The sequence below is a fragment of the Acomys russatus genome, chromosome 21 (assembly GCF_903995435.1).
Source record: "Acomys russatus chromosome 21, mAcoRus1.1, whole genome shotgun sequence".
NCBI lineage: Eukaryota > Metazoa > Chordata > Mammalia > Rodentia > Muridae > Acomys > Acomys russatus.
In genome coordinates, this window is record NC_067157.1 from 61025987 (window position 1) to 61050108 (window position 24122).

At 38.4% G+C, this 24122-nt stretch overlaps 3 gene segments (V, D, J or C); 2 read left to right on the top strand and 1 right to left on the bottom strand.

Moving 5' to 3' along the window:
• LOC127205014 (immunoglobulin kappa variable 2D-29-like) overlaps window positions 1-24122 on the top strand; it is a 551636-nt gene that overhangs the window by 491231 nt on the left and 36283 nt on the right.
• Window positions 1525-2196, top strand: LOC127205016 (immunoglobulin kappa variable 1-27-like). The segment is given in 2 exon segments: window positions 1525-1650; window positions 1769-2196. Coding segments are annotated over 2 exon segments (399 nt in total).
• LOC127205017 (immunoglobulin kappa chain variable 12-41-like) lies at window positions 14376-14903 on the bottom strand. The segment is given in 2 exon segments: window positions 14376-14713; window positions 14827-14903. Coding segments are annotated over 2 exon segments (372 nt in total).

Consider the following 24122-nt stretch of genomic DNA (forward strand, 5'->3'; position numbering starts at 1 on the left):
CTTGATTTCTTGGATATTTTGTGTCAGGAATTTTTCAGATGTAAAATTTTTTTTTTTTGATGATTGCTTCAAGTTCTACAATTGTATCTTCTACTCCCGAGATTCGTTTGTCCATCTCATGAACTCTGTTAGACAAGCTTACCTCTGCATTACATGCTTTCTTCTCTAAGTTCTCTCATTCCTGACTTTCTTCTGTCTGTGCTTTGTTTCCATTTTCATATTCATACCTTGAACTGTTTTACTGATTTCCTTCATCTGATTGTTTATATTTTCCTGAATTTCTTCTGGCGCCTCTCTATAGGCTTCATTAATGTTTTCAATCTGTTTGGCTGCATCTTCCTGCATTGGTTTATGGATTTTATTTTTTTCCTCCATTATCATCTTCATTACTAAGGATTTGAGACCATTTTCTTGTGTTTCAATTTTGTTTGAGTTTTCAGGGTTAATTTCTGTGGCATAGCTGTGATCTGGAGATGCCATATTGTTTTGGTTTTGTTGTTTGTGTTTTTCACACTGGCCTTCAGTCATCTTGTTGTGTCTGACTTTGGGAGGTAGTTTCTGGTGTCCTTTACTAGTGTTGAGAGTAGTTCATTGGTGAGTGTAGATAGATCTCACCTGTGGGGATCAGGGAACCCTTCCCTGAATCAGGCATGTGACTTGGTTTCACCTCCTGGGGACTTTACTTCACACCCTGAGCTCCCCACTGGGTCAGCAGAGGCTAGTACTGGTGATCAGTAGCCCAAGGATCACTTCAAGGTAGTGTAGATAAAGCCAGTTATCCTGCCTTTGACTGGGCTTTTAAAATTCTGCCCTTGGGCACTGGGGCTTTGGGGGCCTAGGCTCAGTCCACTCTAGAGTGGCAGAGCCCCTGATGGATTCTAGGGGTTGCTTAGGATTCTGCCTGATTTGTCCTAGCCGTGGGGCCTAGGTTTAGTCCTGCTTGAGAGAGTAGATACTGCCCCTTTGCTTGTGGGAGTTGTCTGGTCTTCTGCCTGATCCCTTCAGGTAGATTCAGTCCTGTCTGTCTGGGTGCACCCAGGAACTCCTGCTTGGTTGTGGCAGCTGGTCAGGCTCTGCCAGAGCATATGGGAATTGCTCCCTGGGTTGGGGCAGGTGGCTAGGTTTCTGCCAGATCCCCTCAGGCTGGTTCAGTCCATCCTGAGAGCGTGAGAGCTCCTGCTGAGCTGTGGTGGCTGGCTAGGCAACTAGCAGATCCATTCTGGCCATATCACTTCTGCCCAAGTGTGGAGGAACAGTCCGCTGAGATAGCTGTCTGGGTTTCTCCCCAATCTGCTCAGATCGTGCCACCTTAGATCAGTCAACCCTAGTGTGGGCCTAAGACGTGAATCTAAAAGGGATCAATGTTTTTCAAAAACAATAGAAAGACCCTGTTTTTAAGGGAAAAGGAAAATGTCCTCTATGCTGCTGAGGTAGAAAGGAAGACTGAGCTTTTACAGAGATTAACTATGTCAGCACTTGCATTCAGCCTTGCCCAGCTCCTGATGATTTGCATGTGCCCGGAGCACAACCCACTGCCTTGAGCACATTTTAAAAAGCCGGTCAAACCCTCTAGAAGGGTCAGTCCCTAACACAGCATGGAAATGAGGGTCTCTGCGCAGTTCCTGGGTCTGCTGATGCTCTGGCTCCCAAGTAAGGGTGGTTTGCCTTTGGAAAGCAACACTGTGATTAGTATTTCTTGTTTTGTAAGGTAATCCTGTCACATTATTATTAATCGCATGGGTGTTTGTTTTTAATTTTCTTTATTCAGGTGCCAGATGTGATATCCAGGTTACCCAGTCTCCATCCTCCTTATCTATATCTGTGGGAGAAAAAGTCACCATGAATTGTAGAGCAAGCCAGGATATTAACAAATATATGTCCTGGTATCAACAGAAACCAGGGGAGGCCCCTAAGCTACTGATCTATTATGCATCCACTTTGCAATCAGGAGTCCCCTCCAGGTTCAGTGGCAGTGGGTCAGGGACAGATTATTCCTTTACCATCAGCAGCCTGGAGCCTGAAGATGTGGCAGATTACTACTGTATGCAAGGTGATAGCTTTTACCACAGTGATAGAAGTAATGACAAAAACCACTCACAGAAGCAGAAGTGAGAGTGTAAGCTGCCCCAGACTCTTATTTCTTCTCTTATCTGATGATAGCATTTTCCATGTGCAGCCAGGATATGAGGGTAACCTGGAGGCTTTTGTTAATGGCACAAGGAGGTTTCTATGAACACAAGTCTCCATCATATCACCACAGTTTTAGAGGTATGGAAATATATCTCGTGATTCCTTAATAATAGATGTCTACACACCTGACTCGTCCAAGTGTCAGTGAGATACATAAAGGATAACAGAAGCCACCCTAAATATTTAAAGGAGTGATTGTTTTAATAAAGAAAGATAGAGTATTAGTAATAGCTATCAACTGGCTTGGGATCTCTTGAAGTTACAGAAGTAGATACTAAATAGTAATCTCAGCTGTTCTCTCAGAGGACAGAGCTCTCTACACAGAATGTTTAGGATGTGTAACCTTTCTGTGTTTAGAATTCTAGTACTTCCATTCAGTGCTGACAATAGAAAACATAGTATGGTTGCTATTACTGAATTGTCAGTAAACTGTAGACAAGGGATAAATTCATAATATGTGAATGTATTCTTTGAGGTATTATAAGTCTAAGATTATAGTAAATAAACAACAGGGGTAAAAGAGCTTTAACTAAGTCATATAATTAACAGAAATGGAAAATTTGCATGAAATATTTCTGCAATGATAATTATCAGACTAATTAAAATTAACAAATACTACACTATAAATATATGCTACAAATATAACACTAATTTCTATTAATAGATGTAAGTCTTGTGGCTTAAATTTGCCAAAAAATTATGCATCTAGTTCTGAGTTAGATTCTTTAAAATGTGAAATAGTAGTCTACAATTTACAAGCACTACTGATAGTATACACTTAACAAGACCTCTATGTTAAGTTGATACATTCTGGTTAATGAGTTGTATACTTTATACAGGTTATTGCCATGTTCATCATTTAGGAATTTCTTCCATCTTTGAGCTATGGTATGCTCAGAAAAGCAGTTTTCAAGGACACTTCAAATTATCTTTTTTGTTTTGTTTTGTTTTTTATATATATTTTATTAATTTATTCATCTTACATTTTTCTTGGCTGGTGCTCTAGCAGAACTACTCAGAGAACTAAGAAGCTCTACAGGGAGCGATTTAGGCTATTGTATTCTTGCCCGGGGGCTAGGGTGAGTGAGATTAGACTAGATCCCATTGATCTTGCTCTATGTATGTTTCTGCTTGTCAGCAATAAAGTGAATCTTGATCAGACATTTCCTGACTTGATTCATTATTTCTCACGTCTCTGTATCCTACTTTCAATCTCCACTCCCTCTTTCAGATGAACCCTAATTCAATTTTTCCAGTGGGCTGGGATCCGACATATTGTCAGAGGACTCAAACCACTGATATCCTTTGACAGATGATATTGGATTGTATATGGAAGCAGGGTATGCAAGCCATGGAGAACAAGCCAGTAAGTTCTTCCATAGTCAAAGCTCCATCCTGACCTACTGGAGTTTATGACTTGGACTCTCTCAAGGTGGACTGTCATCTGGAGATTAAAACAAACAAACTCTTCCTTTCCAAAGATCATTTTGGTAATAGTACTCTCTTCCAGCAATACAAAGCAATCAAGACATGGGTTGCACATGATATAACAAATATTTTTAAATTAATTTTTAATCTTTTGGAATTAATATGATTATGTGAATATTCTCACCTTTCTCCTCTAAATTCATTTATCTCTACTTGCTCTCTTTCAAATTCATGACCTATTTACTGCTGATTTTCTACTCACATATATGTGTTTGTATACATCAGTGGTTCTTAGCCTTCCTAATTCTGCAAGCCTTTAGTACATTTCCTCATGTTTGGTGACCCCAAACAAAAACAAAAGTATTTTTATTTCTACCATAACTTTGCTACTGTTATAAGTCATATTGTAAATATTTTTGAGATAGAGGTTTGACAATAGGGTCATGACCCACAGGTTAAGAATCACTGATGCTCTATCTATCTATCTACCTATCTATCTATCTATATCTCTCATGCACATGTACACAGAATTATCTCAACTTTCTTATTCAGCTTTCTGATATTGCATATGAAGGAAAGGAAAGTTTTCATAAAATAGAGAGAAAACACATTAAAGAAGTGTGTCATGAAGCACATGGTAGGGTTTGAATAAATATTGAATGTTTATATGAAAATGAATCTTGCTAGTAATATATATATGTTCTCCTATTGTATGATATCGAAAGGTATATAAAATAGACTATTGTCATATACTTTCTTTAAAGATATATACTTTGTTTTCAATACCTGATTAGATCTTCAAGGCACTCACATATTTATCACTGGTTAATAGAGGAGATATTCAGTCATCAGAACACAAAGGTTATTTCAATGAAATCTCCTAAGGCAAGATTTGAAAATGGAACCAGAGGCCTTAAACTCATAATTTACTGTCACCATAAAGAACAACCTACAGGAGACACATGCAGACTGAAAACGGAAAAGTCACATACACTTCCAACCTCTACTTCATATCCTGATGACCCTTATTAGTACCTTAGTTTTACACTTTTCTGTCCTCCTGAAATTCAAACTGAATCTCTCATCCATCTTCCTCTCCCTTTCTCTCCCTCCCTAACTCTCTCTCTCTCTTTCTCTCCCTTCCCTCATTTTATATTTTTCTTCTAGATTTCAATAGTAGTACACTTGATTTTCCCTTATTTTTACTTATAGTTTCCATTATTATCATGTGTTGGTTGTATTCTCTGTCTATACTTGTTTTTCTCAGGTTATTTTTGTTCTATTCAAATAACTGAAGAAGCATCCACATACAATAAAGAATCAGGGTGTTTTTTCCGAGACAAAGTGGAATTTTATGACAGATACACAGCAAAATACTAGATGTAATAAGTTGAAATTACTCAAAGTTCAATGGTTACTTTCCAGGCCTTCGTTCTGTTGGTCTGAGAGGAGGGGGAATTGGTTGCTAAGGGGTAGACTGTGTAATTTTGGCTAATAGGGTTTGTGCAGTGCATATACCTTTCCCCTGCTGCATCTGATTGTGGCTGAAATGCGTGGCAATTCATGCCCAGATGCCAAATGGTAAATAGAAGATTTTCCCTAAAATTTTACTTGGAGCAAAGAGTTTGTATCATGTATCCAAAACCAGTCATGATCGGTTTGAGAAACTGCCAGTCTCTTATTATATCTTTCAAGAAGGATTTGTTAACAAGGACATCACTAAATACTGATATGGTGCCATAGTTGGAGTAAAAGCCAACTAGGAATGCTCAGTATGGAAGAAATAGTCTTTCCTGGGAAAGAATACACCCATTGGTTATCCATCACCAAATGGTAATCTCTGAACAAGTAACGTTACAAATACCTTGCATTGCACTTACATAATTAGAAATATGTATTAATATACACATGTACATACATATCTGTACCAACAATTAATTAAAAAGAGGCCATGAATTTAAGAAAAGACAGGGAGTTATGTTGAGGTCTTGGAGAGACAGAGAAGAGAGAAAAAAGTAAGTTATTATCTGGAAATGCCAAAAAGGACCTGTAGATGGCAGCCAACGTCACAATAAGCAGAGTAGGTCTTTTTGCTTCTGGGTTAACTCACTCATTATGATCATCTCTAGTCCCATTTATTTGCCCACAAATTTCAGGATTCCCTTGTTTTTAATAGCTGAGTAGTATTCCATAGTGGAAATGTACCACAGTTTCTTTATTCATTCTTCAACCAAAGGGCATTAGGCTGTTTCCAGGTTCTGGCTATTATGAATAAGGCTCCTATGAACTTGGTTGAGCATATGTCCGTGTTGTGTAGTAGAACATTTTCTGGGTATATTCCAAGGAGTGGAATAGCTGAGTCTTGAGGAAGCCCTATTCCCAGTTTTCTGAAAAAGTGCCAGATAGATTTCCAAAGTGGTTGTACAAGTTTGCATTCCCACCAGCAATGAAGGAATGTTATATACTCATTTATAATTGGGCACTAGGCCAAAAGGCATGTCCCACAAAAAGTCTTCACTTAACAGGAGATTGGGATAGATGTGAGGACATCCTACTGAAACTCTAGGTAAGAGAAATATAGGAGATGGGGATATAGAAGGACCCAGAGGATCCTAGAAACCTACAAGAAGAACATCATGATGGGTGGATTGGCGCCCAGGGGGGTCTGCTCAAACTATTGCACTAACCAAGGGCAATAAAATAGTAAACATTGAACCCCTAATCTGATCTACCCAACGGATAGGACATTCTCCACAGTTATGTGGAGAGTTGGGACTGACTTTGACATGAACTCTGGTGCTCCATATTTGACCACCTCCCCTTGGTGGGGAGGCCTGGTGGCACTCAAAGAAAGAATAAGCAGGCTACCAAGATGAGACTTGATAGCTTATGACCATATAGTGGGGGGGAAGGTCCCCCTCAGTCATAGACCTAGGGGAGGGGAATAGGGTGAAAGTGGGAGGGACGGAGGGATGGGAGGATACAAGTGATGGGATAACAATTGAGTTGTAATCTGATCAAATTAATAAAATTTTTAAAAATTAAAAAATAAGCATAGTAGGTATGGTGGGCTAGTGAAAAACTTAAAGTGGCATTGTCAAGTTGTCACCAATTAGTCTGGCAAGATTGAACATGGTCTGCAGTCTGACTAAAACACTCTGGAAGGATATTTGGGCTGCTAAATTATCAGGATGGATGGAGAGGTCATTTGTTCAGTTAACTAATGCTACTAGGTCTCTTTTCCATATTCATGGATGTTGTTGAAGCCTTAGCAAAGCCTTTCTCTGTTTTATGTCTTTGTTTTCTCTATCCCTCCTTCTCTTTGTTTATGGAGTGAATTGTATGAGTGTTCTTTACCTTCTCCTTAGTCTATGGGTTAGAATTATGCAATTTTAATTTTTCCATAATGAAATACATTATTTAGTATGCTAATTAAAATGTATGGCCTGGACATTCTAGGGGGAGCATCCTTAATTCCAGCTCTTAGGAGCCAGAGACAGGCAGATTCTATAAGTTTGAGGTAAGTCTGGTCTATGCAGAGAGTTTCAGGGCAGCCAGGGCAACCTAGTTAAAGTCTATCTCAGATGAAAAACCAAAAACGTGACCATAGCTATTTTTTTATCCCAATGATGACTCAAATGTGAATAAACCTCATCTTTATTTATATAGTGAATTTTAAACTTTTTCATTTCCATTATTCTCTCATCCCCTCCCTGCTGTGGAAAACATTTTTTTCTCAAGAGTTTTATCTCCATTCAATGTTTTAAATGTCAAACATGTAGAATATTTTATTATATGATCTGCAAAACAGTTTGATATGATTCTAACTTTGTGTCCCAGCTATAGACTAAAAATATGGCCACTATCCATGATTCTAAATGAGTTTCTTTTCCTTTTGACTAGTTATTCCAATGTTATAATCTGAAAACCTGACATTGAGAATTTCTAGTTGCCTGTGATTTAAAGCCTGCATCAAGGAAACCTCTCTTTACAAGAAAAGGAGTTCATAACAGAAAACTACAACCCATGAAAATACAGAGTTGTAGAACCCAGACACAGGAGATACATCCACAATACGTGTTTCACAGCCAAGGCTCTCGGATCATTGCAGAAGAGGGTATGGAAAGAAGATCAGTGGATTTACTGTGTCTCCTAGGAATATCAGATGCTGCTCCGAAAATGCACTCATCAATAGGAATTCCTAAACATTGGCCACAAAAATACAACAATAATAGACATGTTAATATGAATAGGAGAAAGCCTCTCATACATATACTTCTGTGTTTGTTTTACCCAAGAGAAGTTTCCCTGATGCAGGGTGAGAACACAGCCATGTATTGGGGAATGTCTCAGTGATTCCTAAGGTTTGTCTATCATTGCAGCCTCTTGCCTCCCACCCAGACAACTTTGCAGTAGCCAACTCTGAGAAACACAGTAGGATCTCTGAACCAGTTGACAGCCCACTTGAAGTGTCCCAGACTTGTAGAAAAACAACTGATGAGTTTGTGCTATAAACTGATAATGACAAGCTTTTATTTTCTCACTACTCCATAAACTCTTCTTCAATAAAGATGTTTTTGTGTGAATTCTATAGCACCATAGCCATTGACCACACAGTATATATGTCTACTGGGCACATGATGTATTGCAAGCACAAATAAGTTATCTAATTTATAATTTAAACAAAATTCATAATTTCATGTGTGGCAAATATTAACCTCATGGGTCAACATTGCTATAGAATTAGTAGTTGGCAGTCTCATCAAGGCAGTTGAGTTGCTCATTGTTGCATAGAGTCTACCTTATAGTCACTGTTATTGTACTCAGCAGAGGCAATGGCAGGTTCCATCACATCAGTCCCACAGACACTTAGCTGTGAGAGATGCTGGATTACTTTTTGTACGTTTGATAAACTTTTAGACCAGCTTATTTTATATCTAGTTGTACCACTGTATGTAGGAGCTTCTGTCACTCACCTACTTTGCTTACATTGGTGTTTCCAGTGATGAGGATTATTACAGAAAAATGATATCTCATCTTTTCTGAGGTAGAGCACGTTTTCTTTGCTTTAGGAGGCACTCCAAATCTGAATCTCATTTAAGAATGTAGCCACATCCCATAGGTTTTAGTGTTTTGTGTTTGTGTTTTCATTTGTGTTACACTATTTTATAGCTTATTTACTGATCCCTCTTCTGCACCATTTATAATAAATGTTTCTGTCATATTGATGCTTTATTCTGGTGTCCTTCTGTTTTGACTCAAAATTATCTCCCACTTTTATTATATATGATCATTTGAGTATCTCATATCCTAAATTACTTGCTGTGCAATGCAAATATGTGAGTCTGATCCACAGAACACATATAAAATATATTCAAGCACTATGGCAAGTGGTTGTAAACCCAGCCATTTGAAGTGGAAACAAGCAGATCCAGAGGCCTCACTGACCAATCAATGTAATTTACTAAGCAAGCTCCAAGTAATAGAGACTTCCTATTCAAAAACAAATAAGAAAGCAAAAATAATGTAAAATGTATCTTAGAATCAGCCCTCAAGGTTGACCTATGACATCCACATTTTCAGGCGCACACACATATGCACACAAACATATTCACAGTATTTCTCCACCATCACTTGCACTCAAAGTATTTGAGTGTTTAATGTTATACTGATATGTCTAAATGGATACAGTGTTGAAGAATTAATGTCCCTATTCTAATACTAATCTGTTCTATGCACTTCTAAGTAAAATACTGAATTTTCCCTCTATTTTTATATTGCTATATATCTCTGTTTAGTTCTTTAATGCATATTTCCTATACTTTTATAATTCTGAGAATTGATTCATAGATCTTCACAACTTATTTATCTTCCAGGTGATTAAGTTTATGTTTGAAGCAGTTTAGTCCTGTTGAATCAGGTCTTTTATCATATGTTGACTTCCACTGTGTTCATTGCCTCTTTTATTTTTAACATTATATCATTATCCTAGCAGAACTCAAATTTGCTCTTCTCCAAGAGCCTGTCTCTTGATCCTTCTCAGGCTATCATTTTCCCCACTGGAATGCCCTTTTGACACCTGCCATGAGAAACTGCTTCTACTTATCATGTAAGTTATAGATAATCTAATTTTATGTTCTATCTGGTTTGCTGTCTCAACCATTTTCAAATTGGTTGTTGATTTTCCTCCTGTGATTCAAATAATACTTTCTCTTATTGTGTGGGATTCAGAAAGTGAGATTTGACAATTGTTTGGTTCAACTCATTCTGGGTTCTAAGCACCTAAAATAGAAGCTTGTGACCTATTCTAAAAACTGTAAATCTTTCCTCTTTTTCTCATAATACATCTCCATGCCTATCAAGTTCCTCCCCAAACTAGGTTAATTCCTTTGTAGTTTTGATGACAATTTATTTTGTGATTTAAATTAATATAAAATTAAAGCCTTTCAGGGACCATCCTGGCTTTGGTCCATGGGTAACATCTCTTGTCATTAACTTTCACTGTTGTCAGAGAGCTTATTTAAGAAAAATTCCCACAACAAATTTACCATAATAACAATTTTCAATTACCACTCAGAGCCTGTGTTCTATCTCCTTCCTACATATGTTTTCCATCTTTAGTATACTAAGCATGGATTTCTTCCTCTGGGCAGATTCTCAAATCCAGTCAGAACTCACTTGGTAACATAATATCAGTGCCACTACTGTGGAGGTGGGTATATCTTGCTTTTCAGGTTAAGCTAGTAGATGGTAGGATTCCTAGAAGAATAAGACTATCAATGCATTCTCTTCCCCAAAGACAACACAGCCTTGCCCAGGACTATGAAATCTAGCTAGAAGGACAGAAAGAGGACCTAATTATCTTCCACTGTTATTTCTCTACTGTGCATCTAAAGTACTCAGTGTCAATGAGAAGTATGGTTGTATCATCCAGTTCCGGTAGACAAATAAAACAATGACAGTACACTATAACAGTTGGGTAACCCTGGGTCCTCCCTGATTAATAATTCACATCAATGCATTTACTCTGTTACAGGGAATTTTTTAATAATGCAATTTTGGACTAGCTTTCTATGACCATATGGAGTACTTTCCTTCAAACTATTTTTATTTAATAAATTATAGATGTGTTAGGAGATAGTAGATTTCAATGTCGCACCTTCATATCTATAGCTCATTATATTTGGGATTTGTTTCTTGAGGGTGTTTTTAGTATTTTATGTATTCTAGATATTAATCCTCTCAGATGTACAGTTATCAAAGACTTTCTTCCATTCCGAACAACAATGACATTCTAATGAAATGACAGCTAGCTTTAATGTACAAAAGTATTATAGCTTCAGGAGATCCTTGTCAACTGTTGGCCTTATTTCTTGAATGATTACTTGCATTGTCTATTTTTTAAAAATTAATCCATTTTTTTTCATTTACATCCCAGTCATAGCCCCCTCTTTCCTTTCCTACCAGATTTATCCTCACTTTCTCTTCCCCATCCTCCTCCTCTATTCCTCAGAAAAGGGAGCCCCATCCACTCATCCAAGCTCATCATTTCTTAACAGAACTGAGCACATCCTCTTCCCCTATGGCCTGGCAAGGGGAAGTGATCAAAAATTTGGCAACAGAGTCCATGTCACAGACATCCCTCGCTTTGCTCCCCTTACTAGAGGACTCAGAGGAAGCCTTATCTGCTCATCAGCTAGTCCTTCTTGGTCCTTCATTAGTGCTTCAATCTCAGCAAGCCCCTTTGGGTTATGGATATCTAGCTATGTTGGTCTTCTTGTGGAGTTGCTATCACCTCTAGGTCATTTTATCTTTCCCTTCACTTTTCCAGAAGACTCCCTATGCTTCACCAGTGTTTGGCTGTGAGTTTCTGCATTTGTTTCAAACTACAGCTGGGTGGAGCCTCTCAGAAAGCAATTCTCCTAGGTTTCTGTCTGCAAGCATAGCAGAGTATCATTAATAGTGTCAGGGATTGTCTCTCTTCCATAGGGGGTCTTGGATTGGGCCAGGCATTGGTTAGACATTCCCTCAATTTCTGATCTGTCTGCTTTATCTTTATCCCTGAACATCTTGAATGCAAGGTAAATTTGGGGTCAAAGTTTTGTGGGTCAATTGTTGTTCCCCTCTCTCCACTAGGAATCTTTTCTACTTTTCTACTTTTCCATCTCCATGAGCCTTGTTACAGGAGTCTCAGCTAGAGTGCCACTAATTTCCACCCAGAGACTTACCCTGTATGAGATCTCCAGCTTGTCACCGAGATGCCCCTGCACACTGTTTCTCTTTTCACTGCAGTCCTTCTGTACTCCTGCCCCTCTCCTCAGGTCTGATCTCCATCCTCATTTCTATCTGTGATGGCTCTAATACCTTCTTCCCTCTCTTCAAACAGTATCCCTGTCTATTCTTCTTCCTCCTCTGAGTGAGATGTAAGCATTCTCCCTTGGGTCCTTCTTGCTAATTGTCTTTTTTTGGGGGGGGTCCCTGCAATATTGTATGTGTATCCTATATTATATGGCTAAAACCTGCTTATAAAAACATCAGTGCCCTCTTGTATACAAACGATAAACAGGCTGAGAAAGAAATTAAAGAAACTACACACTGACACAATGGAATACTACCCAGCTATTAAAAACAAGGAAATCATGAAACTATCTGGCAAATGGTTGGAACTAGAAAAGATCATCATAAGTGAGGTAACTCTGATCCAGAGAGACACACATTGTCAATTTTCTATTGCTTTAAAGAGACATGATGGGCAAGGCAACTCTTATAAAAAATATTTGTTTGGGGGCAGGCATACTATTTCAAAGTGTCATTCCATTATCATCATGACAGAGAGCATACAGGCAAGCATAGAGTGAAAAGATGAACATCCTGATGCACGTATAGCAGGGAAAGAGAGAACACTGTCATATCATGGGCTTTTGAACCTCGAAGCCACATGGGTGCCTAGGAACCTAACTGTGCTCCTTTGCAAAACTTTCCATTGCGTTTAACTGGAAAACAACTTTACCAATCACTTAAGGTAAGTTTTGGGATAAATATGAATGGGTTTCCTCTTTGACTTCTTTATAAACATACATGTTGTAAGTACAAAGGAAGTTTATAGCTTTTGTTAGTTGTGTGCCCTACTATGTTGCTTACATTTTTGTCAGATTTATGAGTATTCAGCTTGATTTTTTTATGATCTGTTATGTATAGGAACACATTATCTTCACATACTCTGTTTCATTTCTCTTTTCTCTGACTCCTATTTGTTAATCTCTTTTCTCTTAGTGTTGCACAAAATTTTACAGAGGGCAAGAGAATACTTTCCATCGCTAACAATCAATTTGAGACACACAAACTGCTGTTGAATATTAGAAAGAAAAATGGTTCCTATTCACATTATCTGGTTGGAGAGCAAGAAAAAAAGAGTAACATCCATCAGCTGATATGAACAGATGCAAGGACAGAGGTAAAGACTGTGAAATTACAACTTGGTCTTATGGGGCACATCTCTGGATGCAACTTAGGTACAGCATATTTTAACTGGCAAATGAAGTCTGCCTATAGGAAAGCAGTATTGTTACAAATGTATATCTCAGTGACCACTTGTTATGTTTAATACAGGAAGTTAGTGACAATGATGTTGTAAAATTTAACAAAGTAAGAGTTCTTGGTTGTATTACCTGTAGTGTATTTTTCAGGTGTCTTCTATGTCTATGAGAGGGATCCTGGATAAATCTTTTATTCCATTTCCATTCTGGTGTGATGTTAAGGGGAACAGAGAGCACAGAGCTGAGATAAAGAACGTCTGATGCTTGGAAAGTTCTGCTCCATTTTTAAAAATCTGTTGGCCCTCTGGAGAGCCAACATTAGTAACTGTGAGACATGTGGAATCCCTTGGGAGGGGCATTATGCAAATCAGATTCAGAAAAGAAGAAAAGTAATTAAGGCATTTGCCCTCCTAGTAAGGAAAGAAATAAACAGTTAATGAAGGAAAGCCTTCTTCTCTCCATGCATATATTATGAGAGCTGATACATTATCTTAGGGCTCTGTTGCCAAAGCCTCACTTTCAGAAAAAAAAGATGGAGTGTGGATTTGAAGGATGATGTGTTCCCAATTTCATTTTTACTGACAACTAGTCCCTTAAGATGCTGAAATATGTGAGATTTAAGTTATCTTTATTTAATGTGTTCTGGTGCTGTGTCTGTATATATGTTGGTGCACCATATGAACACAATACCTTAGAATATAGCAGAATGGCTGAGTAATACTGGAACTGGAGTTATAGAAAATTGTGAACACTCAGATTGGTGCTGAGAATCATCCCATGTCCACTAGAAGAGCACCCAGTGTACTCAACTGCTAAGCCATCTCCCTAGCCTGCTTGCTCAGGATTTTAAGGTTATAATCTGATAAAAATTTTCTTGCCAAAATAATTCCACATTAGTGTGTGTGCGCGAGTGTGTGTGTGTGTGTGTGTGTGTGTGTGTGTGTGTGCGCGCATGTTTGACAACCCATTTGTATGAATTGCAGCTGTTGCTATAATTCTGTTACTCAGAGAAAAAGTTATTTTTTATACGAGTCATGAGAAAAAGTCCCTTGTCTTTAATCTTAGGCCTGGGGAAGAGGACAGAGATTTAGAATATGGGACAGTTTCTCTGATCACTATTTGAAAATATTACATAGACATTTAACTCTTGGCAAAGAGAAACACTCTCAGCAGCTGGAAACACCAGAAGGAGCACTTGGGGCAACCTGATATCTTTGTTCTGCTTTCCTCCAAGGTTTATGACATGGGTTGAATCACTGTGGGAGGAGTACTTGAATATTGTTGACAGTAATAATTTGCAACGTCTTCAGCCTGCAGGCTGCTGATCTTGATCGAAAACTGTGTACCAGACCCACTGCCACTGAACCTTGAAGGGACCCCACCTGCCAAGCTGGTTGCAGCATAGATCATGAGCTTAGGAGATTTCCCTGGTTTCTGCTGATACCATGCCAACCAATTACCAATACTCTGACTTGCTTGGCATGTAATGGTGACACTTTCTCCCAGAGATGAAGACAGGGAGGCTGGAGACTGGGTCATCTGGATGTCACATCTGACACCTGATATTCAAAAGAAATTCACACAATTAATACTGATATAAGACAACTTCCAGAGATACCATGGAGTGCTGACCACACTTAGTCCAAACAATTTCCAATGCTATCTTCCTTACCTATAAGCCAAAGCAGCAGCAACCTAAGGATCTGCGTGAGGGCCTTCATGTCAGTGTGTGACCTGGCTGAGACTGACTCCAGAATAGGGTGTGACCTGGCAATGAAGTAGCCCTCAGAGAAGTAGGATCTGCTCTGGGCACATGCAAATCAGCAAAGGCTGTATACACACATAGGACTGCTCTGGTCACTGACTCGTTACAGGCCTCTTGTGTCTCAGATCAGACAGACAGTAGAGGTTTATTTGTAGCAAATATGCTTCTCTTTGGACAACAAAACAGAATCAGTCTATGAGCTGCATTTTATTTGGATTTCCGTCATTCTCAGTGTAGAATGGCCTTGTTAATTTTCCCTGCATGGCAGAAACTCTAATATATGGTACAATTTTATAAAGTACTAAATTTTGGCTGTGAGCCTAGGCTTTAATACCTGAGACATCTCCATTGTAGAATCTAGTAAAATAGACCTTCAACCAAAATTAATCAAATGAGATGAGGAAGGACACTTTATACTCATTAAAGGAAAAATACATCAAGACAATAGCTCAATATTAAATATCTACACCCCAAATTCAAGGGCATCCATATTTATAAAAGAAACAGTACTAAGTCCTAAATCACTTTTCAAACCCAACAAATTAATAGTGGAAGACTTCACCACTCCACTCTCAACAATGGGCAGGTCACTAAGGAGGAAACCAAGCAAAGAAATAATGAAACTAATAGACTTCATGAATCAAAAGGACATAAAAGATATCTACAGAACATTTCAGCTAAACACAAAAGAATATGTCTTAGGGTAACAATGCTTCCTGACTTACAAATATGTCTGTCACACATATTGGGACAGAAGGCTGAAGATGATGCTCCAACATTGTAGAGAATTTTGGATGACTATTCAGGTAGCAAACTGTCTCTGTCATCTTCTCATTTGGGAAGCTGCTAACCTACACTCCCGGTATACTCAGGTAATCAATTGCATTCCTTCTCAAGTCTCTGATGGGGCTGGGGTCAGATGGTAGGGAAGGAGGGCCCCCATGTCAGAGGTCTAAGGGAGGGGACTGGGGCCAATGAGGGAAGGAGGTTGGGAGCAGGAAGATGGGAGCAAAGAGATGGCAATTGGGGTGTAATATGAATAAATTATAATAAATAAAAAATAAAAAGCAAAGTGTTCAACATCCTTACTCATCAGGGAAATGCAAATCAAAAGACTGTGCTTTCATCTTACACCCATCAGAATGGCTAAGATAAAAAACAAAAGTGACAGTACATGGTGGCCAGGATGTGGAGAAAGGGGGACACTTCTCCATTGCTAGTGTGAGTACAAACTTGTACAACCACTCTGGAAATCAATCTGGCATTTTCTAAGGAAATTGGGAAAAGCTCTACCTTAAGGCCCAGCTGTACTACTCTTGGGCATATATGCTCCATCAAACAACACGGACATTTGCTCAACTATGTCATAGAGCCACTTTATTCATAATAGCAGAATCTGTAAACAAACCAGATGTTCCTCAACTGAAGATTGGATTTTTAAAAAACTTGTAGTACAATTACACTCAGGAATACAACTCAGTTGTTAAAAACAAGGAAATCATATGCATTTTCCAGTCAAATGGATGGAACTGGAAAATGTCATCCCATGTGAGGTAACCCAGACCCAAAAAGACACATGTGCTATGTATTCATGTATAAGTGGGTTTTACCCATATTACACAGGATAACCATGCTACAGTTCACAGACCCAAAGAAGGTAAGTAACATGAGGAAACCATTGGAAGATATTTAAATCTCACTAGAAAGGGAACTAGAATGAACAGAGGAAGGAGTTAAAGAGAGGGAACATGGTTAAGAGAGGGATCATGAAGAAAATAGTAATGGAATAACCCTGGAAGAAACGGTTTATAAAAACGTCAGTATTTTATGGTACTAGTTAATCTTTTCAAGTATTTAATCTTGTTTTATTTATTTATGACAGATCAGTTAATCAAGAACTGCTTCCACTAAGGCCAGACAAGGTCATTGGTTTTTTCCTTTCCACCTGAGCATATGAGCTCTCTTCCTAGAATCAGCTGGGATTATATCTTTATACAGTGTTCCTGTGAAGCTTTGATTATTGCACCTGACTTCTGTCCCCTCTAGGCACATGTTATTGTCTTTATGGAATATTATCTCTTAGAAATAATCATTCATGTTCTTGAATGTACAGTGGATCCTAAACTTGCATATGCTATGGCACCATATCTCTTCCAGATATTAAATTGTCTCTAAATTTAGATTTAAGGTAGAATAACACAAATTATGTGGTGAGAGAAGCATGTAATAAAGTGAAGGTAGGAGTTACACATGGGGAGTTCTAGCCATATGGTGGTCTAGAGTATGTACCCACTGAAAGTAAGAACATGATGGCCTTATTATGACATTATATGAGAGTTTGAATGGGAGGAGTTTTACATGTGAGGAAAACCATTCCGAAAGATAGAGATCATGCAAGATGAGAATGACACCCAATCAGGGAATGAAAGTGGTATGTATGTAAATATGTTCAGAAACTGATAGATCTGAAAATCAATGAAAGGGCAACAACTCAGAAGTATGTATCCATAGTTTTTACATTGAAGGATATATCAAAGGTTCTAATGTAGAGATAAAAGATATGCACCCTATCCTATTATATCTTTAATATATACTTTATGTACTAACACCATATTTATTGTATATTTTAATTACACAATAAAATTGTGCACACAAACCTACAGAATCTATTGAAATTGTAATTTATTTCCAAGTTGACATCAACTGCCTTGAAAAACAGACTTGATAAACAAGTTTTTAACTTGGATATTATGCTATCACTGAAATTATAATGATGTTTCAAAGATGTGGGGTTTTATATATATATATATATATTTTGCCTGCATATGTGTCTGATCCCCACAGAAGTCAGAGGAGGGTGTTGGATCCTGAATCCCCTGGAATTAGAGTGTAAAACATAGCTTGAGGCTGCCGTATATCACATTTGTACCTGCAAACATTGAATTTTAAAGTCTAAGTTATACAATATTCTCAATTTACCCTTTAGGTATCAGAACACAGTCCATCTTCCAAATTTCAAATATATACAACTTTCTTATATTAGTGCTTGTTCATTAGGAACACTTATTTACAAAATGTTGTACATTTTGAAGAATTCAATAAGATACTATCATCAAAATTCCCCATTCCAAGAAGAGATAGTAGTGAAGCCTATTTTCAGTATTTTGTTTTCCCTTCTGGAGACAGTCTCTGATGCACGACTACTCTAGGTCACAGCAGTTTATCTCCCATAAACTTGAAACTTTACGAAAACATGAATTCTAAAGCCATGCATATCTTTTCTAACACCCAGTGATGTTCTCCTAATGATCAGTACCCATGTCAGGAAATCGGATACACAGATTTGAAATATTCATCTGCACAGAATGACAAAAACATGGGGATTGAGCTGGGTATGGTGGCACATGCCTTTAATTCCAGCAATCTGGAAGCAGAGACAGGCTGATCTCTGTGCATTCAAGCTCACCCTCATCTACAAAGTGAGTCCAGCACAGCCATGACTACAAAATGAACAAAAACAAACTAACTAAAAGATGGGGTTTGTGGTTGTCTTATTACAATATCTCTGTCTATATGTGCTCTCTTCTGCTTAAGGCCCTTGAGTGAATTGAGATAAACACAGCCCAGCTTCCACTGCAGACATACTGAGAGATTTTCACCCATATTGCATCCTCTGAGGGGAAAGTAGTGGGCCCTGAGAATCTGAAAGTGTTTTTGTTCTAGTTTCTAAAACTGTATGAATAAAATTCTGTTCTTCTGTTGACATTAGTAAGCTCTGAATCTTGTTGTTTGCAAGAGAGTATGAGAGACTTACTACCACTGAAGTGAGCAGCGACTAAAGGAGCCACATTGGATATGCCACAAACATGGAGCTTAGGATTTGCTCATAGCTTCTGCTGGTACCTTTGGAAGGTTTCAGGGTTAGGGTTAGGATCAGAGATGTCATTTGATCTCGCCCTATAGTTGATAGTGACCCTCTCTCCAAGATAAACAGCCAAGGATGCTGGAATCTGGGAAAGATTCAATCAGTACTAAGGAGGGAAAGATGAAAAGAGAGACAAGCTGGAAGAAAGCAAGATTTCAGTAAATTTTTATATGACAAACCATATGCAAAGAAGAAAAAAATGATGAAAAAGGACAACTAAGTAGAGAAGAATGAAAAGGGGAGGAAAGGTGAGGATGGGGAGAGGAGAAGAAAAAAAAACAGAGAAAGGGAGAAAAGGAAGAATCAAAACGTGCTTCTTGGCTAGATTTGGGTAGGGGTTTGAAGTTTACTGCACGTATGGTCCTTGGCTGGTGCCATAGTTTGAGCAGAACCCCTGGGCCCATATCTTCCCATCATAATGTTCTTGGAGGTTTCTAGGACCCTCTGGATCCTTCTATTTCCCCATTCTCCCATGCTTCTTTCATCTAAAGTCCCAATAGGATGTCCTTCCTTCTGTCCCACTGCCATGAACCACCGAGGGGGCTTCTAGCCATGGAGAACAAGAGTCCTAGATATCAGGCAGGGATGAATTCGGCGCGACAGGCAGACACGAACACAAGGGAGGTTCAATGCTGCTGCCAAAATCTTTACTTGAGCTCAGTGGTTTACACAGTCATGACAGGAACTTCTGCAAAGTACAGCAATAATCAGAAACTAAAAGTACAACAAGGTCCTCTGGCTATGCACAAGGGCCAGAGACAGACTGCAGTTAATCACCTCAGAAGGTGGCATGAGTTTTTCTTAGAATTCGCAGTCAGCCAGGCAAAGCTGGCTCCTTTCTCAGGCATGTTATTATTAACAGCTTCTACCCATGAGAGAAGTACAAGTCTGCACGTCTATAGCCCATACTTAGATAAAGTTGTTATATTCCTTTACACATCTTACTATTTCTGGTAGTCCCATACATTGTAAACCAAAACAATCCCATGGGATGCCATACTTTACTACCACCTGGGTGAGTTGTGTAATTATGTCATTTTTCTCTGCTGCAGTTAAAGTGCACCATGGAGGTCTGGCCCTCAAGATTCTTTCCCAGGGACTCGGGTCCTCATATCTTATCTTTTTACCATCCTTAGTAACCCATCGTGTTAAATCCTCATCATACACTCCTATAGATGGTAATGGAGGGTAGGGAGTGGTTCTTAGAGCTATGGTCCTCTGTATTTGGGTCTCTGCCACCATTTCCTTCAATCCAGTCCTAAGTTGTTCCGTTTTCTGTTTTACTGGGAACTCCCGGGACTGCTTCATTCTCCTCGCTATCCTCACATTCCTGGATATGCCTTCTCTTCCTAGAATTCTTTAGCCTATACTCCAGCTGTTGCCATTTGTCAAGTGCCTCCTGTACAGTTGCATTTTCTTTCTGTATCAACTGCACAAACACTACACTCCAAGGTGTAGTTTCATTTACAGTCATGTTTCTGGTAATGTTTAATATGAGACGTTCAGCTTTCTGCGGAACTACTTCATCCACGACCACCATTGGTTCATTTCTGATGGGCTTACATCAGGTTTCTCAGTGACTGAGATGTCCAGAGGGTAAGAATGGCCTTGCCCTGGAGGTGGACTTAATAAGAATGTGTGAGTGATTACAGAACAAGGAAGGAGGAAAAGCAGAAGTAGGCCAATAACCAGGCTCTGTACACCCAGGACTCAGGATGCTCGTCTCAACAAATACCTGGGCTTCTGCCAGGGACCCTCGCGAATCTGGTTGCCCATCACCTGATCAATGTCCGAGCATCCTCCGAGCGGATAAGGTTGCATGTCACACAGACTCTAGCACAGTGGGTGGCATCCCACTTTCCTGGTAAGTGAAGACTTTCATGGGACATATCCCTTGGGCTAGTGTGCAGATATAAGTGAGTATATACCATTTGACTCTTTCTGCTTCTGTGTTAACTCACGCATTATGATCATTTCTAGTTCAATCCATTTGTCCACAAATTTTCGGGAATTCCTTGTTTTTAATAGCTGAGTAGTATTCCATAGTGTAAATGTACCACAGTTACTTTATCCATTCTTCTACTGAAGGACACTTAGGATGTTTCCAGGTTCTGGCTATTATGAATAAGGCTGCTATGAACATGGTTGAGCAAATTTTCTTGTTGTGTGCTGGAGCATCTTCTGGGTATATTCCAAGGAGTGGAATAGCTGGGTCTTGAGGAAGCCCTATTCCCAGTTTTCTGAGATGGTGCCAGATAGATTTCCAATGTGGCTGTACTAGTTTGCATTCCCACCAGCAATGAAGGAGTGTTCCTCTCTCTCCACATCCTCGCCAGCATGTGGGACAGGACATTCTCTACAATTGAGTGGAGAGTGGGGTATGACTTTCACATGAACTCTGGTGCCCCATATTTGACCATGTCCCCTGGATGGGGAGGTCTGATGGCACTCAGAGGAAGGATAGCAGGTTACCAAGAAGAGACTTGATACCCTAGGATCATATACAGGGGGAGGAGGTCCCCTTCAGTCACAGTCATAGGGGAGGGGAGTAAGGGGAAAATGGGAGGGAGGGAGGAATGGGAGGATACAAGGGATGGGCTAACAATTGCGATGTAATATGAATAAATTAATAAAATATATATTTAAAAGAAATATCGTTGCCTCAGAAGTTCATTTTGACATACCTACCCTACAAAACAACCTACGCTGAAATATGGTCAGGATCTTCCACCAGTAAGCCACTTACTAAGACGCTGTTGAATATCCCATGTGTTCATTACATACAGTGTACTATAGTGTACTACTTCTTTGAGCTGTGGGTTGACGTCACTCCTCTTTTGCAAGGATGGATATTTACATTCTGAAATAAGGTTTATATTGCACATACAACCTTTAAGAAAAGTATAAAGAAAAAATTATTTAAACCATCTTAAAGTCTCAGGAAATTGAAAACTGTGTATGTGTGTTTGTAAAGGTGTGAAAGTGTGCCCCACATTACAAAATTTAGATGCTTTATCAAACATTTTATAATTATATACTATGAGGAGTAGGGTAAGTTATGAATAAAAGTGTAAATGTTAAAAATCAAGGCAAATAATTAAATTTTGTTAATTTCTACAAATGTACAGAAATTGTGAGCTTTTAGCTTACCTGGTAAATTTCACTAAAATATGGAAAATGTAACATTCAAATAAGAATTTAGGACTTAAGTCAAATAGATGAAATTAAATTATATTGTTAGTAACATATAGAAGCCAACTAGTAAATATTAGAAAAAGTACTTATTTATAGAACTTTTTAAAGTAACAGTCTCTTAAAATATAATTTAAAAAGCAACAGAAATGTCTGGCTTATTTGGATATAGACATGAATACACATTTCTGTGGAAAAATAAGTAAATAGGTGATTGATGTATTGATAGGTAGATAATATCCTGTAGTTTACAAGACGCTATGCTCAAGGCTTCTAAAACACTCAGTGTTTCTAAGTATCACAATTTCTTGAAAGAAAAAAAGAAGGAAGGAAGGAAGGAAGAAAGGAACCATTAATTTGCTGTTAAAACCAGAAATGGACTTTTTTAAATGGGCCATTATTTTAAAATATAGTGTAAAAAGTTTTAAATGGTAAACCCTTCCATGAATGGATAATGTTCCTTTCAGAATCCATAGTTTATTTAACAGAAGTCTCAGTTTTCCAGATGTAGAAACCATCTCTATGATTGGTCTAGGGTGGTATAAGGGGCTCAAATCAATGCAGGCTACTGCCATTGCTTTTGGCTGCCAACAGAAGTGGAGGGTAAGACTGCATTTCTGAAGATACATATCATAGATATAAAACCTCAAAATGCCAATTAGATATAGATTAGTGACTGAAAATCACGAATTGCTAAAAATAAGCCCATGCTTGGAGTATCCCTGGATGCTATTACAGAACCCAGTCATGAGGCTCAACACAGTGTTATCATGAGAACATGAGAATTTTAGAGACTTGTGATTAATACCTGAAAATCTTTGTGTTTAAAACACATGTGAGCAATTTGGTTCTCTGTGCTTTAAGAATAAAATTAAATTCCATCTTGATACTGCTCCTCTGTATGAAGACATGTCTAGAGAAATCACATTGCTTTGGATGCCCTGGTTTCTGATTATATGTATTCTTTTTGTTTGTTTGTTTGTTTGTTGGTGTTTTTTTTTTGTTTTGTTGTTGTTGTTGTTTTGGTTTTTTGTTTGTTTGTTTTGCTTTTGGTCCTGGTGTTTATTGAAACAATAGAAAAGCAAACTACGACAGTACTATCGGAATTTGGGTGGGCTCTTTGTCCTGGTGCTCTTCTGTGTACCATAGGATGTTCAGCAGCTGCTTGTTCCTTGTTCACTAGATGACTCAGAGGAAGGATAGCAGGTTACCAAGAAGAGACTTGATACCCTATGAGCATATAAAGGAGGAGGAGGTCCCTCTCAGGCACAGTCATAGGGGAGGGGAGTAAGGGGAAAAAGGGAGGGAGGGAAGAATGGGAGGATACAAGGGATGGGATAACCACTGAGATGTAACAAGAACAAATTAATTAAAAAATTTTTAAAAATTAAAGTAAAAAGAATTAACCTACTTAAAAAGACTATGAGGACATAAACATAGTATAGTACTACCACATGAATTGTTTTTAGTGACTACTTAGTGAAACATGTCAAATACAGCATAAAGTTAAATCAGAGATGTATTCTTTAGAATTCTTTATACAAGAGAATTAAGGATAACATTAATGATAATGATTACCATGCTATTTCATAAGTGTGGAAATAGTCAGAGAACATCTATGGATGTTTCATTCAGTGATCCATGCCCCCAGAAGCTTAGGCAATTTGCTATCATGCCATCTTCCTTTTAACTTCTATTACCTGTCCTTTATTTCTGGTTATTAAGGAATAGTATGCCACATGCTCCCTCTGGATAGTTTCTAAAGGTTGGTGACAGTGTCATGAAAATAAACCAACTTTTAGTTTTATGATTTCTTTTATGTCAGAGATTTGTTACTGTGATACTAAGTTCTCAGAAGCAATACCTCACTTTCATCAGTAATACTGAACAATTGAAAATTTTAACATAATTTAACAGAAATATTTCTGGGAATAAATGGGGTCTATAAAATTAAATCATAAAGAATGAATGAGAAACTATGTTAATTTGATTTCAGTAAAGAACTGCTGGGGGAGGTGATATCATGGTCTTATGTGATATAGCCCATGGTGACTTACTCACAATTTAGTGAATACCTTCATAATCA